Source organism: Rhopilema esculentum, chromosome 14 (assembly GCF_057945365.1).
Source record: "Rhopilema esculentum isolate cy_ngs chromosome 14, ASM5794536v1, whole genome shotgun sequence".
In the NCBI taxonomy this organism is placed as follows: domain Eukaryota; kingdom Metazoa; phylum Cnidaria; class Scyphozoa; order Rhizostomeae; family Rhizostomatidae; genus Rhopilema; species Rhopilema esculentum.
Window position 1 is genome coordinate 2,174,751 of NC_142828.1, and position 16,938 is coordinate 2,191,688.

The window sequence follows — 16,938 nt, forward strand, 5'->3', positions numbered from 1 at the left end:
ATTTAATGTTGTTTTTCTGCAATAGGAGAATTGTTGATTTTTGATACTAACTTTATAATTTTTATCATTCTTTTTAGATATTTCGAGGTATTTTAATTTTTCTAAGTTTAAAGATAGTCTGTTAGCAGAGAGCCATTCCGAAACATTTGTTAGGCATTTTCTTCTTCGAGGAAAATCAAGTTTTTGTGTGAATGAAATATTCATAGATTAAAATTCATAGGGTAAAATATCAACATTAGATAAATACTATCTTAGTCACGCAACTGCTGCTCTGTTGCTTAACTTATATATTTGTTATTATTTGTTGTTAACTTTTTTGTGTGTTTTTGTTTGTTTGTTTTTGTTTTTCTTTACATCAACAGTCCCTCAGTATTGAAGTAGTTGATTAAATTCGTAGAAGTAGAAGTAGAAGAAATGAACATGCTTGAATCATCGACGAATAGATGGACTTTGACAGCATTAGAAGATGGCGGCATACCATCAGCATTAAAGAGGAAAAATAGAGGACCTAGTACGCTTCCTTGGGGAACGACCTTCTTCAAAGTTGCATTTTTCTTCAAAGTTATCTTTCTCCAAGTTTTGCAAGTTTTAAGAAATGACAAACATTTAAAGTTTCAAATTGGGAAAGACACTGCATTCTTGCATTGAGAGGAAGAGGTTTACAAAGAGCATCATTTACTATTCCTCTCTTAGGCCCTCACTTACACGATAACACCTTCATTTCATACCGGATTGGCTTCATATCGGACTTTTATCGGATTACCTTTTTTTATGAAAGCGTGCCAAATATTACTGCAAACCTATTTCCAAAGCTTAGCGTAAATCTTGTTGTTCTGCTTGATATCATGCAACCATATTGTCTGAGTTAAGTTGCTAATGATCGCATTTAGCATGAAACTCAGACTTCTTCACTAACACCAACAAAGGTCTACACACAAAAGGCATGTACAGCTCTCCTATCGGGCATCAAGTTCATTAGATAAGACCAGCAAACCGGAATCTTTGCATCTAAATATATATCATATCACATCATTACAAGTATATTGAATACAGGGCTTTTATCATACATTAAATAGTAAAAGCACTAAAATTGCGCCATATACCCACAGGGTCCTTAATAGGCACATACATATCCATTGTGTATTTACTCTAATATATGGACTTCTTGGAGGCAAGGTCCTTCCACACCTTTTTTAATCCAACTTAACAATTTCCTGAAAAAACATTGCTTTCTCATTTTGACTAAAACTTGCAGGCAGGGCCGTTGCGAGGCAAGCCTTGTTGGATGCTTCCAGTTCCCTGGAAAATGCACTCTTTCAAGTAAATTTTATTGAAGCAATCCTCCTTATCCTACCGAAAATTTTTTCAAATTTTGCAAACAAATGGAACAGCAGATAAAAACAACTGGTACAATTTTACAGTGGTCTTGAAAAATTTCATGTTGTCAGTTACTTCTAAAGCTAGGTAACAAGCAGCGCTGGTTGTCAATTTAGATACCTCTTTCCATCTTAGCATGCATTTTTAGGGAAAATGGACACAAGACACAATTTTACCTAAAGAGTGCCTGGATTTTTAACTTTTGTGCTAACAAGAAATCTTCAAATCTTCAAGTCATTAGTTCTTTTATCTTCCTTCATATCAAGAAGTATCATATTTAGCCAAAGGAGCAACTATCTTTGCTTGATCCTTTATTGATGTTAATACATCATGAAGATCGCTGAAATACCTAAAGCGTTTTTTCCACTGGGCGGATTTTATCTGAAATTTCCTATCGAGATACTATTGGGGGGGTGTGACACCCCCCCACACCCCCCTGTCGCGATGCTCCTGCTTGCAGATTCATATCGTTGAAAGAACAAGCTCTTTGCCAAAAACATATCTTCTAAGAATCAAAGGATGAATGCCCATTAAATATCCTTAAAAATTAAATAAAACTCCGTCATTAGAACTCGGACAATTCTAAATCTTCCTTCATATAGCTAAGATGTTGCTCTTCTTTCAAGTTCGTAAAACTTCGGCTGCGAACTAAGTTTCGACACAGAAGTGTGGGAGACATGTCCATCCCCATGACAGTTTGGCTCTGGTAGCTTGATGCGCAGGAGCAATCGTGTAAGATATCTTGATTGGCAGTTTCATCCATTTCCCCTGTCATGCTGATATACTGATTCGCCACCGCTAGACGTGATAACAAATTTCTATCCTACCGAAAAGAACGTTAAAGTAAGAGAAAACATACGAAGGAATACACAGAACAAATATGACAAGGAAAGAGTTTCATATCAATGTATATCATAATAAAAATATATTAACAATAACGGAAGTAATTATGAATATTAATAAAAAAATCAATAGGATCTTCAAAACAAAAATTAAGATTTATTTTGTACCCACGTTTAAGCATGCTTCGACGAAGTCACTTTCAGCAACAACTCCATTTCCGTTTTTATCCAATCCCTTAAAAAGGAAAAGTCATGTCTTAGATCTTTTGATTGGAAAATGTAGAACTTGAAATTTGAAAATATGGGTTCGAGTAATTTGAAGAAGTTCAGGTAGCAGGATATATTATGCAATCTTAAAGCTCAGTTTCTTTAGCTGACAACATCATGAAAATGTATGTATATTTTTAACTTTAAATCCTTTGAAAAACGCTTCTCATAACTTAAAATGTTTTTACACTGCTTTTGTCAACGTTGAGCTGTTGATTTCTGAGTAATCAACATTTTTCTTTATTTTTTCTTAAACTGAAGTCTCTCAATTTTTTCTGATTATCCGGTCTTCGCTTCTTATAAACAATACCCTTAGGATTTGTAGCCAACTGTTTCCTCTCTTTCAAAACTACTTTGCTTGAAATTAGAAAAAACCACCATTAACGCCAGTGGCGGCATCAGAACTAGGCTTTGGACGGTGGGTGAAACTAAAAGGTAGACCATGTCCTTTGCACTATCAGAAAAAGCCCTTTTGACAAAGTCGAAAGCCAATTTTACCAATAGAAAACACCCATGACTGACCTTTGGTTACGCGAAGCAGTTTCAAAATTTTAGAACTATATTACAAAGAATACGTTGCCTAAATAATACCCAACCATTATCACTTTCTCGTTGAATTTAGACGAAATACAGAATCAACCATGCCAAGAACTGGGGTAACACGTCCCCCAGTCCCCCCAGTTTGAAAAATTTCAAAAGATGCAAATAAACCTAGCCTTTAACACATAATTATTTTTCAGCCCATTTAATGATCTGTAGAAATTGCGTAAATCACAAATACCATGAACAACTCGTCAGCATATTCCTGTATCTTGAGATGCTCGCAAGAATAATTTGTTGATATCTGGTCAGCTGCAACGTACTCGGATTTAACTGTTCTGTATACTGCATCTAATACTGCAACTAATTCCTGTGGAACAACGTCAATATTAGTTGGAGCAAGTATATCTCTGGATAATGATAGATGAAAGCTAGGCTGTTTTGCAATAAGGTAATGATGATGATGATTATGACCAAGGACAACAACAACAACGACAATAACAACAACAACAACAACAAAGACGCAACAACAACAAAAATCACCACGACGATCACGACAACGACGACGAAGAGAACGGAGACATTGACACAAACAATGATACAACCAAGATGAAGCAACCAAGACGGTGCGACAATAAAAATCCGACACAATCAAAAATGAAACAATAATAACTACGTAAAACACGAAGGCGATGATCATGACGACAAAAATATCGCAATGACAAAATGACAACTACCAAGTGATGATGACACAATGACAAAATCATAATATCAATGGCACTGACACAATCACGATGACACATTGATGAGAAAACGTTGCTGACAATAAGATGACGAAGACACGATGACAACTGTTCAATGACCACAAAACAATGACGAAGACACAATGGTGTCTACACAACGATGGAGGTCATGACGACATCAATGACGAGGACAACGATGACGAGGACGATGACTGTGACGCTGGTACACCAACAATTGTGCGCAGTGCCTCAAAATTTATACATAGATAAGAGTTCTGTCGAAACTGCAGAGTTTTAAAACTACCGGTTTAATCAAAAGTCCAAAAATATTGATATACACCGCATTTCAAAATCGTTGACGACAAAGTCAATTGATTCACATCTTTTTTGTAATCTGATTAATTAAAAATTTTATCAAATGATTTGATTACGGAAAAAGTTTTCACTGAAATAAGCTCCAGAAATAAGAGAATTAAGTTTAATTGGATGGCAGTACTCAAAACAAGAGACTTGTTAACTGTTAGAAGCATTTATAAATCGCTTTTAAAAAGGTGCTTTACCTCTTTTGTTAGTATTCCATCACCATCGACATCATACAACCGAAAGGTCCACCTCAGTTTTTCATGTAAGTTGCAATGAATGGTCTCAGATAAGCCAATAACAAAGTCCTTTATAATAAAGCACCAAAATTCAGTATAATGACCAGGTCATGTATAAATTTCATTCAGACAAAGCGATGTGGACATTTTATAATAAAAATTAGTATCCAGACGCATATATGACGCGACCAAAAGCAACAAAATGTTGTTAGCTGGCTTTGCAGTCAACCGAATTCGCCACAGATTGCAGTACACGCTTTTTTATAAGGAACTTACCTCAAGGCCTAGTTCCAAAAGTTCCTTATTCGTAGACCTCAAATCATCAAATTGTAGTACCAAAAGTTCCTTAATAGTTCCTTAATTTGTTTTGACTAAATAAGCCTTTACCCTTAATAGAGAAAGGGGTGAGACAGCATATGCGGAAACTACTCAATGAAGCACTTGACACACAAATAGCAAACAATCTATGCGCGTATTGGCTGCAAATGAATGGAACCAGCTTTTTAGTTCTTGATGCTTGCAGTTATAAAAATTTTTCAAATCGAAAAGTTCCTTGGGGATTTTAAATATTTCGGCCTTCTACATGTAGGTTCCTTATAAAGTGGCTCTTTATAACAAAAAAGCGTGTAAGAGCCATTAGCAGCTCTGAAGAAGGCTCAGTAGTTAGGTTTGCAGACTACAGATCCACTGACATGACGTAACATTCATTTAAAAGGAGAAACGTTACCAGCTCTCTGCAATACTAGGCGTAAGAATCATGAGGTGTGGACACATTGAGGGGCAGGACCAGGTACTGTCCCATAAGCATAGCTTCTGAGTGTCCTAAAAAACTACGATCGGATGCTGGGTAAAAACATGGGCATAGCGGAGGCTAAATGCTTAGGGGGTCTTGCCTGAATATTGTTGCTTCATTGCGATTAAATTGCCCGAATGGGCCTGAAATCTGACAAATTTTGCCTGATTGGAGGGACTGCAGCCTATGGGTAGAAATAACCACACATACACAAAAAACTGGCTCTATGATCCAAAAAATGCTTGCGTTCACATGAGATTGAAATCATGGCTCTAAACTGTTTAACGGATCCAATTTCGGCCCAAAAACTGCCCTAGCTTTGAACTAGATTAGGTTTCGGTCAGGCCGAAGTTGAATCGAGGTAAATATTTGCGTCAATGTGCTACTTTGTGACCACTTAAAATTAATTCGTTGGGAAATGAAAGCAATTGCTTAGACTTTTAAGGTTTGATCATCGAGCAAGACAGGACAACTTAAACTATCAACACTGACTTTCAAAATAATCTTGTAGGCTCCATGGCACTGAAGGCACCATTTAGGCCTGGTTCCCAATTGTTCGTTTGGGTCGTTGGAAAATGCCCAAACGACTGAAAAGACTCAGTGGAAACATACCTGCCAACAACCCAAAAGACCCGAAAGACTCAAACGACAGTTGTCGCAGAGATCGAAAAAATTCTATCTCTGCGACCCAAAATACCCACGCATGAATGATTTTTGCAAGTGGAAACCGACGAACGACTCAGACGACTGAAACGACCCACGCTTTAGTAACTTTTTCTTCAAGAATAGGAGATTTTCTTGTAACCGCGTGTTTGACTAGAACAAGAACAAGATAGCTGAATATTTCACAGAAAGCTTTATGGAAGAAGTTCAAAAATACGAGTGCCGTTATAACAACTACTGGAAAGAGTTTGAAAGTAAATACAAAAATATCAAATCATGGCAAGCTATTGCACTGAAATTTAGTGATCTAACATCGTCGTCTGTGCAAAGTCACCAGAGGTAGAAATAGTTGACTTGGCAACATCAGTTGTTGTTTATCAAATGCTACCATCGTTCCTTCCACGCATGCCGCCAAAATTAAATGAGCGATGCATGGTGCAAGCAATGGACAGCATCAACAACAAACGACTCGAAAGACTCAAACGACCAAGTGGAAACCAATGTGTTTTTTGGGTCGTTCGTGTCTTTCAGGAACGACTCTGACGACTCAAACGACCCAAACGACCAAGTGGGAACCAGGCTTTAGATTAAATTCAGACAACATGTACGCGTAAAAAAACACTGCTTGAAAGAGCTAGTTATCAGGATCTGGGCCCGTGTAAATGCTGTTTTCTAATTGGTTTAATGCAATTAGTTCATCGCTGGCTTTATTTCGGCCCAGAAGTTAAACCGGCTAATGCCATTTTCCAGCGTTACAGGCTCATGAGTGTAAGATTACCCCGAATACAATCGACATGTATGAAGATTTTCAAGAAAATAGTTTATGTAATAGAATGAAAAATAAAATAAGAATTTACAAAGAGAAATTTTAAGTTTACCTGAAAGTTGATCTTGCCATCTTTATTAGTGTCGAATGTGTTGAATATGACGTTTGCATACAATGAAGAATCTTATTGAAGAAATAAAGATTACGAAGGAGAACGAATAAAAATTCAATGACATTTATTAAAGGAATTTAATGATTGTGTTACATGTTATTTGATGAGCAAGAAAAAAACTAAGTCAGTCGCGAAATATTTACCAAAGTTATTCAGCAGGAGAAGTTTTAAGAGAGTAAACTGACACTCGAAAAACGAACTGCCATGATAGGATCCTTACGCAAGAGAGGAAGAATGTTTGCTTGACACGGTTTCAATCGACAAATGCTGATTTTATTGGCAATTAACCTAGGGCAGCCGGGTTCATTAAACCCCGGCCAAACAACTCGATTTTTCAATCGATTTTTTACTCAACAAGAGAAAATCGAGTCGTTTGGCCTCCTTGTCGAGCGAGTCGAGTGAGCGCGTGCGCAGTTATCATCTCTTATGCTTAGTTATTTTTAAAAGAGCTATGGATATATTCGAGAGCGGGGCGGCTAAAGGGGGACAGGGAAGCATACTACCCTAAGGCCTCAAGGTCAAGGGGACCTCTTAAAGTGATGAATTCCATTTTGAGAATGGAATTAATAAAAATAAAAAAAATATGCCTGGAAAAAGTCATTTGCTTAAACGAAATAAAATAGTTAGTGACGGTAGTTAGTGACATTTGCATGTAAGATAAGCACGGCAGCCGCTTTGCGTTACTTTGCCTTCATTTTGTTGGCGTTAGCAAAAAGTCAAGTGAAAAATCGAGTGAAAAGTCGAGTGAAAAATCGAGCGAGAAATCAAATTGTTTGGCCATCCATGCTCGACTTCGCTCGATTTTGAGATCAAAGGTTGAGAGAAAGATCTAGCAAAAAATTGAATTGTTTGGCTAAAGCTTTCAGCCTCAATTTTCTCAATTCTTCACTTCAACCGTTTCTCTTCAACAGCAAAGGATCTGGAAACGAGCCAAAACTTATACTCCATTCGGCTTTTTAATCAACAATTCAACACTTGATTATCTTTCAATTGCTTAACCACAGGGCCGTCGTTAAGCACTTTCACTTAGGGGGGTGCCAGTCACCAATTTGCCGACAAATAGGGCGTGGCCTAACATATTTCAATGTGGGGGTGTGGCATTTTGACGCAATTGATTTTGTTTATCAAAGAGGATGTTCTCGTTAATCAATCATCGCTTCAATTTTCGAGTGACTGTGGGTACTTAAGTTTCGAAGGCCTTGAAACAAAACCGAAAGACGAGGTCCCTGGCCCTGGGAAATTTTTGCGACCACGCCCTTTAGATTGTCTTAAAATGAATTTCAGAATATTTCCTGAGTCAATTCTTGCAATTGTTTAGAACTTTTAACTATTTTTAGGTATACCTGCGTTTCATTGATTTCATTCTTAAAATGGAGTTCATTACGACTTAAGGCCCCCTCGACCTCAAGGCCCTGAGGCACTTTGCCCCCTTTTCCTGCTTACAGTCCCTTCCAGTACCCCCAGGATCAACGTTCAGAGTTTTTCAATAAACTTTGACCATTCCCTAAACCCCAAACTTTAGGTAGAAATTAGGTCGCCCTGGACATTGGACATTAGATTCTAGACTCCGGCTGCCAAAAGTGAGTCATTTGAAGTTTTGGGGGGACATTTGTCCCTCCGTGACACCCATAGCGCTATCTTTTCCTGTTTTGAATTGCTGAGGGCTTTTGGGCAATACTTTTAAGTTCACATCCTCATCTTAACCCAACTGTTCGCTAAAGCTATTGCTTTAGGAACGTGGAAAGCAAAACCCGACAAAACTCTACTTTTAGAAAATTTGCCGACAAGAACTTTCTAGGGGGGTGCCGCACCCCCTGAACCCCCCCGCTAGCGACGGCCCTGCTTAACCAAGGTTGCCATTTGGCCGTTTGGACGGCCAAATTCCTCTATTCTGCCCGTTTTCAAAAGCTATTGGCCGTCAAAAATTAATTTGGCCGAAAAAGTAAAAGTTGGCCGAATTTTGGCCGCATGTTGAAAGCCACAAAAATACAAAGAAAATGACAAATTTAGCATAGAAAATATTCAACATGTTGTTAAAATAATCTCAAAGTTGCAAATAACAAAGCAAGAAATAAAGGAAAAGATAACAGAAAATTGAAATTGAAAGCAAGTTGGAGCTTTTGTAACAAACAAAGCCAATTATGATTACACTATTACTCTAAAGACTTGGCCAAAATGTAGCTTTTTTGTATATTTTGTTTGGCTGGCCGAATTTGGCCGTCACGCGTAAAATATTTGGCCGCCAACCATTTCAAGCATCTGGCAACCCTGTGCTTAAGAGGTATGCTCAGCAAGGTATATTTTGAAGAAGATTTTTATTAAGTTTAAAATCATAAAACTTCTCATATTATCAAAGTCTACACAAGCAAAGAAACACAGTCAAAGGAAAATTGCCAAGAAGCTTAACTTCGTTGTAACTTCACTTGTTCATGATGTATTCTTATAATAATCCTAGACGCACATTCAAAAACCAATTATATATTGAGAAATATCTTATCAAAGGGTTAATTGAATCGTACTGTAAGAAACACAAAAGGCGAACCTCCCTCTGGAAAGAGATTTGCATACTGCTCTTTAAATGTTTCTCTATTGACAATTCCAGCAGGACAGTCCTGTCATACAAAGAAAAAAGATTCGTTAAAGTTGTTGAAAAATTTGGATAACAGGAGTATTGAATAACAGGGGAAGGCATTGTTTGGAAAAAAGAACTATTTTAGCTTATAGTGCATGACATAAACCTGCTTTATATTGATGATCTTATTGCAGATTCTCTTGCACACAACGGAGCATTGTTGTACAAATAAGATATTTGCACAATGGGGCAGAGAGAGCAAAGTGACTGGACAACTAAAACTAACAGTGGCAGAAATTCAGGCTTTCGTTTGGGGGATGAGGGGGGGGGGGGTGGTGGGATCAGGACCATGGTTTTCTGACAATATAACATTTTGGATGGGCACGTTAAACGTTTGTCTATTAACTGTCGAAAGCCCGAATTTACTAACGAGAACGCTGGTTGGGGGTCTGCTGGGGCCCCAATGCCCCCCTAACGTTCGCTATTGGAAACTGGAAACATAAGGTGAGAGTTTGTGCCCCTTGCATACATACTGCTGAGCACATCTGTTAGCCAATACTGTTTGAAGTCATTCTAGGAGAATGAAAGAAAGAAAATAGAATGCGTAATTACAGGGGCAAATAAATACAAGGAGGCAGTCAATGACAGTTTTTCTAGGAAGTTCAAAACAACTTACATTTTTGAACCCTTCGTACATATGTTGCAACTCAATACGAGAAAACTTTGTGCACTTCACAAGCTCATCTAGACTTTTGACTGGCGGACAATCCGGACACTTCATTGAGGAGCTAGTTGTTTCAACTTAAAATAATTTTGAGTAATTACCAACATATTAAAGCAATAAGATTTGCTAAATAAGCCAAGATAAGTCATTTGATTTGTTTTTGTGATTTATAGCTAACGATTACTTAGCGAATCACTTAATGTATATTGCATAATTTATTTACGCAATAGATTAACTTCTGCTTGTTTAACTGTCAGGCGTCTGTGACATTCTATTATAAAACATTTCAAGAATGGTTTTTGAGGATTTTCCAGGAAACGGTATAAAATTGAAATATAAGAGAATGGAGCGGTTTTGTTATTGATCTTTCAGAATATTATTTTGATAGGCCTAGTCTTATGACACTCCCTTTCAACCAATCGACTTCTCCTTATTTTGTCTCCTCTTTTCTTATATAAACATGTTTTATCGAATTGAGGTTTATCATAATTTATTATTCAGCAAGAAAAAATTCGGAGCCAACCTTGAATAAAGAATCGATTATTTTCTTACTGCCTTGTCAACTGGCGTACATGCTCAATGCTTTTGTGAACTTTACTGAAACCCTGAAGAAATCAAACAAATAAAGCCTGCATTTCAAGATTTCTGTCGCTATAAATAACACTAACAGTGGAAAATGGCTATATACAACATATGGCGAAATTACAAAATTCATGGTGCATTTACCAGGAAACATTGTCTCTGATTTCTCGAGAGTAGAACAATCTTTTTTTGTAACTTTTCTCTTCAGATCTATAACGGAAATAAGGAAAGCTAGGAGACACTGGCTAATATTCGCTTTTGAAAAAATTGGAATAACGAGGCTCCATTGGAAGATGAAAAATGGAAACTCCATATAGCTAGACTTTTGCTGGAGACCCTTCTTCGGTTGGAATAAGGGACAATGACAAAACTCCCTTAACTCTCACTTACAGCCGAGGACTTTGAAGATTCTGCAAGCAATGTTGTCTCCTTCTTTGATCCTGAGTTCCCGTGCTGTGGAGCGGGACGGTATCAAAGCAGGATAGCTATCCCATGAGTCAAAGCTGCTCGTGCTTGTTCTGCTTGATGAAACGAGGCTTTGCCCGTAAGTCTGGCCTCCTATCTGCGTCGAACCTACAAAGATATTAAAATAACGAGAGCTATTAAAAAGATGGAATCGTTTTCATTTTATTAGACTTTACAACACGAAGGTGCAGGGTCACACCCAAACAATAAATCTTGCTTTCTCAAGTCAGCCTACAACCCTTATTTCTGGACTCAACTGTTGAGAAAAACCCAAAAACAAGTTGGAGCTGTCTAGTTTCCATACTGCTTGACCTGATGACATAATTAGTTTACCCTAAACCTAACCCTAACCATAACCATAACCTTAAACCTAAACCTAACCCTTACCCTAACCCTTTACTTGAAATAATTAATCATGCTAATTTATCACTATTAATCATGCTTATTTATGACTATCAGGTAGGGCAGTATGGAAACTAGACAATTCCAAACAAGTTTCGTAATATGCACGATGCCAATGAAATGATAGAGTGGGAGACCAAAGCCTCATGACTATCTGCAAATGTTTGGGTGCACTTTAGTGTCGTGCCCCAGTAATGTCGTAGATTTGATTGGAAATAAAATTTCTTCGGTGTTCCTAGAGTCTAAGAAAAATGATCCTCTCCTAATAAAAGAAGCCACATTATAGATCAAAAAGTTTAACCAATCTGCAATATTTCAACAAAAAGCCTGACAGGTAATTTTGAATCTTAACATTGAACAGCGAGCGGACAGAGTGAAACAAAGATAACTAAAATAAAATTTCACAATAAAAGATCTCAAGCAAACTAAAGGAACGAAGCAAAACAGGGAAACAGCGATGGCAATGTGGAAACAAAAAGTGGAAGGAACTCGCTATCTCTGGCATCGTGGCATGACAAAAAATAATTCTATCAACCAAATGGCGGCTTTTAAAAGAAAAAACAACCGGATCAACTGAATTAGACATAATTGAAGCATGCAGTTGTGAAAAAGAACCAGCAAAAGGAGTTAAGTACTGTTAAGCTTTGTTCACTGTTTTGATGTTTTCGCAGATTGAATTAATGAAAAACGCAGAAGCAAGACAGGTGATGCCTTGGTAACATGGCTGCTGAAAATCTTTCGAAAAAGCCACGCTTCCCCTCACCGGCCACACCTCTAAAAGAATCACGCCTCCTGTTGAGTACTTGACAACCAAGAGGACAGCTTCCAGTGCTTTTGATTATCCCTATAAAACGTGCACTTGAAAAGCTGACTGTATTTGCTACATATGACTGTTTAAAAGCTAGTGTAGTTATTGCTTGAACATCAACACAAAATGCAATTGCTATCAACTTGAATTAGACTCCCCGAAAACTGTTCATAGCACCCAATCTGCTAATAACGTTTTAACTTCATATTTCTGGTAAATTTGCAAATTTTCCACGTAGAAATAAAAAACCTGCCTCGAATACAAGAGTGCAAAATATCAACCGCGCAGAAAGTATGGTGAATATTTTAATTTTTTTCTAGTAAATGACGAAAATTTTCTTCTAGTAACAAAGGCGCCTAGAAATGCTAAAACGTTTTTTGCAAACGTAAAACAAACAAAACGAATCCTTTCCCGTAATGAACTGTTAAACACCATTTTCAACATGCAGAACAAACATCTGATTGAAAACATCTCTAATATTAAAGGAAATTACTTCAAAATCTTTCTAATCATTTAAGTCTCTTTCCTCAGTCTGCTTAGAAACGATAATCTCGTAACATTGGCAAATTTCTGAGTTCAATGAAGGAAGCACACATCTGCTCATTCTGTTGCCATGTTTATAAAGCCTCTCATTAAAAACCTCACAGCATTAAAACCACAATATCAAATTAGGATTTTACAAAACTGTTTTTAAATTACGACGACGGAATGCTAAAATTGAAGCTAAAATAAAGATTGCCGACTAACTGCATCCCAGGATGATCTTTATCTTTGATGCCGACTTTGGCCTAGTGTAGACAGCATAAATCTTTTGTTGTTGTTGCAACCAATGAAAGTGAAGACAGATGGCAAAAGTTGAAAGTTCCCTGCTAGGGGCTACAATAGCTCCACAGTACTTGCAGTCATAGACAAGGGAGCCAGCTACCCCATTAATGTGATTAATTTTAGGTTGATGTCCACTATTTCCACTTAGTGTTAAAAAAGTTTCTTAGTGTTAGGGGAACAATGAGCAAAATCACAAAGAATCGTAACAATAGGCTTAGATTTTGGGGAACTTTTGGGTGCCATGAAACTGCCCCCCCCCCTAGAAGCTTCTAGTAGGAATTTTATTTCAGATTCCCCTCACTGGGAAGCATTCCATTTTATCTAGCCTTTAACTCTATTGCTCGCTGGAAGAAAAATGCATGTAAAGATCATCAACACTCGCTTATTTCTTGAAACTCTTGTAAATAGGGTAGATTATCCAAAGAAACCGTTTCCAATTCGGTGCTTAGCAAAGAACAAAATCCGTTTATTTGAAGACATGATACCAAGCGTAGCCAAGATGATGTGGTTATCTGAACAAGGAACCTATGTGAATATATTGTCAAGAACCCATTACAAACTAAGTTATCAAGAAGATCTCAATTACGAAAACTAATCTAGATTAAATGTGGAAAGAAAAACGTGTTTATGATACTAAATTCATTCTTTTAGAAAGGAAGGTCGACGTTGAGTGCTCGAGTTTCAAAACGCTTTATGAAATTCCATTACTCATTGCTGCTTCTTCATTGCTTCAAATAAAGACAATTGTCGATGTTTCTATTGTTTCCAAATGTTCATGACGTTTCTGTCAGGAGATTTGCTTCTGTTCTAATGCTGTACTTAGGGGGGGGGGGAGGGTGGGGGAAGTATATTTTCCATCTGTGTCTTAATGTTTATGCCAACCAGTTCCCGAAATTTCCGAGTTTTTTTTCAAAATTCAATAGTGTTTATAATTTATTTGCTTCGAGTACTTAAGTTTCTTAAACTTTTCCGACCGCCCAAGTTCTCTTTTCTTATAGTCAGTTTCTAATAAAAAAGAAGTACAGTTGATGAATTGGCTGCATATGACTCTCAGCAAAATTAGGTCGACAAATGACTTCCACAAGACAGCTTTATATAGGATAGTGGTTAATTTTAAATAAATAATGCGGAAATTAGTATTAGCAAAAACCATTATGAAAAACTAACTCACCAGTTGCTTCTTTACTGCTGCTTTGTCCCATTTGGCGTAAGAAATTACCTGCAAAAACCAACAAAACGATTTGAGCCACTGGTACACGGAAAAACCGAGAGTTTATGATTGGACTGTACTGACCAAAATTTAAAGAAGTTTGAATTTGTATTTGAGCAAATGAAAATGAGGTTTAGGGATTACAATCTCATGAATAACAATGTCTGATGATATGATAAATATTAATGAGACATTGAGGCAGACATTTCTTCAGCCACAAAAAGCGCCAAGTTTGTGTTACCAGTGCATTTTTACCAAACACTGACAGCCCTATTTGAATCTGTATAAGAACTTTTTAGGTAAAATGATAGTTTAAAAGCAACAAGGTAATATTCATGGGTGAGGCAGTAGGATTTATATTGTAAATTACATAAATTGATTCAGAGAATGATTGCTTATTGAATACACATTCATACAGGTGTTTAGTCGACAGTTTCTTAGCATTGTATAAAAGTGAAATACTTATGATGTCACGTGACCAGCTAATTAGCCAATGGGAATGTTTGAAGTGGAATATATGACTATGCATAAACAAGGAGCTTCTTAAAATTAAGTACGGCGCTAAAATGGTATTTGGCAATTAGTCCAATAATTCAAAAGTCTGATTCCAATAATTCAAAAGTTTTTCTTAGTTGCAAGACAAAGCTTTTTCCTTTCACAATTGTATTTGTCCAGGCAATTTATTAACTAACAGTAGTTTCCTAAAAAAATTCCTTGAAAGTTTGAATACTCGGACAAATCTGTATAATTGGACGAATCTGAATAATCGGAAAAGTTTAAAGGTCTACATTTAGCCGCATCAGATTATATGCCTAAAGGGTCTAAAGATCTCAAAAGGCAATCGACAAATACTAGAGGGGCTTAAGTCATCTTTCAGTCAAAAATTGACCAATCAGTGAGTGTGATTCCACTCACACGCTCATTGATTGGCTAATTTTGATTGGCAGATGGCTTAGGCCACTTTTATATCTGTCGACTGCCTCTAAATATCTCAATGCAAAGAATTATTGTTTACGGTTTGACGGTAAACTTGTGAAGCGCTAAAATTCAAAAATCAAGGTTGATATAAGAAAAAACACCAAATATTTTAAAACAATACATAAGACACCTTTAATGTACAATTTTAATAAATTACCTAAGGTTAATAAGAATAAAGTAATCTTATTCGAATCAAAATAAGAACGATCAAAATTGACAACTAATTACTGATATCATTAAGAAGATTGGATGTTGCAGGGCTTAAGAATATAGAGGCGGTGGTCACATGCTTGGGTGTTCTTTTGGCGTTGCGGAAAACTCTATTGGTTTCATAATGGCTAACAAACTACCTAAAATACGAAAAAAACTATAAGGAAAATGAAAAAAGTGATTGACTTTTTCTTTTGAGACAATACAACCATCCATGCGGTATAAACCTGAAAAATGCACTGGGTCTGTTGCATGCATGAATTTAACATGGTTAGAGGTCTTGTAGATACCTTAACTAAAATCTTTAAATGTTCTTCGAAATTCTGGTGCTCCGATATCTACAGAATATCCAACTCAAAGCACTTATGACGTCACAGCACGATAGCAATACAGCCTGTGTAAATACTGTAGTTCATCTAGGTCCTACTTAGCTTCAAGAATCTTAAAATGATGCAATGCTGTCTTGCATATCACCACGCTGCAGTAAGAATAAAGGATTTCCTTTCGACGGTTACGTGATGGTTATAATAAGGTAATCTTTACTTTAATTGGTGCAAAGTTGATAATGATGTACAGTTAATTACAGTGAAGTATTAGTGGATAGCAGCACTATCTTAAAAAACCAAAGTCATTATGATAGGTCAAAGTTAATTTCCATAAAACTGGATTTTGTCCTTCAGTTAAAGGCAATCTGTCCCCTCAATGATTGGCTAATATGAACAATAGTTTATCCTACCTTAAAGTATTACGATGCTCGCTTTGGCTGGCCTAGCTGCGGTAGTGGACGACATTGTAAACTGCGAGCAAAAGGCTATCGGAAATGGCAAGAAGATTCAATTACTGGAATTGAATGATGATAATGGAAGTATTTCTTTTCCCTGTTGACATATTTGTCGGAGAAACCAAACAGGGAGCCATATTTTTCTAGTCACAGCTTCACTACAACGGGAACACAGACATTTGATTCCAAAGATCTGGAACTAAAGTTGTCTCTGATTGGTTTAGATCGTTTAATTATCGATTAAGCTCAACGGTGCATGAATTTCACTCCCGTGAAAATAAAATTGAGCACAATAGAGGACAGACTGCTTTTAATAACGATACCAGCACTTCAGACTAACAAAGCTGTGCATCACACAGAGGTATTCAAAATGGAGCACAGCCTGCCTAGTAGCTTAAAACGTGCAAATGGAGCAGAGCCTGCCAAATAGCTTAAAACGTGCAAATGCAAAGAAAAGCAAATTTTCTAAAGTTCTAATTATTCCTAGGAAACAGCTTAAAATGAGAATTTATTTAAACCTGGAGCCTTTTATTCATTCGAAAAAGAGCTCTTTACAAACTACTTTCTTATTCTCATTTCAGGTACCACTAAGGCTCGTGGATAATTAATATATACCTTA

The 16,938-nt window shown here is 36.9% G+C and overlaps 1 protein-coding gene across 2 annotated transcripts; it reads right to left on the reverse strand.

Annotated features, from left to right (window-relative positions):
• Positions 1 to 749: 749 nt before the first annotated feature.
• Positions 750 to 16,823, reverse strand: LOC135695929 (A-type potassium channel modulatory protein KCNIP1). Of its 2 annotated transcripts, XM_065215156.2 has the most exons (10): positions 14,312 to 16,823; positions 11,031 to 11,213; positions 10,785 to 10,850; positions 10,011 to 10,135; positions 9,305 to 9,374; positions 6,703 to 6,773; positions 4,330 to 4,437; positions 3,268 to 3,396; positions 2,392 to 2,454; positions 752 to 2,200 (listed from the first exon to the last, which is right to left on the reverse strand). In XM_065215156.2, exons 1-10 carry the CDS (start codon positions 14,340 to 14,342, stop codon positions 1,943 to 1,945), a joined length of 1,104 nt encoding a protein of 367 aa, XP_065071228.2. In that variant the 5' UTR covers positions 14,343 to 16,823; the 3' UTR covers positions 752 to 1,942. The 2 variants fall into 2 exon arrangements, with proteins under 2 accessions (XP_065071229.1, XP_065071228.2); XM_065215157.2 differs by lacking the exon at positions 10,785 to 10,850 and having other exon boundaries at positions 750 to 2,200.
• Between the last annotated feature and the right edge of the window lie 115 nt (positions 16,824 to 16,938).

What these genes read in the sequence shown, in the direction of transcription:
- LOC135695929 (XM_065215156.2), bottom strand. Translation starts at nt 14,342, where the DNA reads ATGGGACAAAGCAGCAGTAAAGAAGCAACTG. An exon ending in AATCTTCAAAGTCCTCGGCT is followed by an intron (nt 10,851 to 11,030) that starts GTAAGTGAGAGT and finishes TTTCCGTTATAG; the next exon opens with ATCTGAAGAGAAAAGTTACA. An exon ending in ATGGCAAGATCAACTTTCAG is followed by an intron (nt 4,438 to 6,702) that starts GTAAACTTAAAA and finishes TTTATTATAAAG; the next exon opens with GACTTTGTTATTGGCTTATC.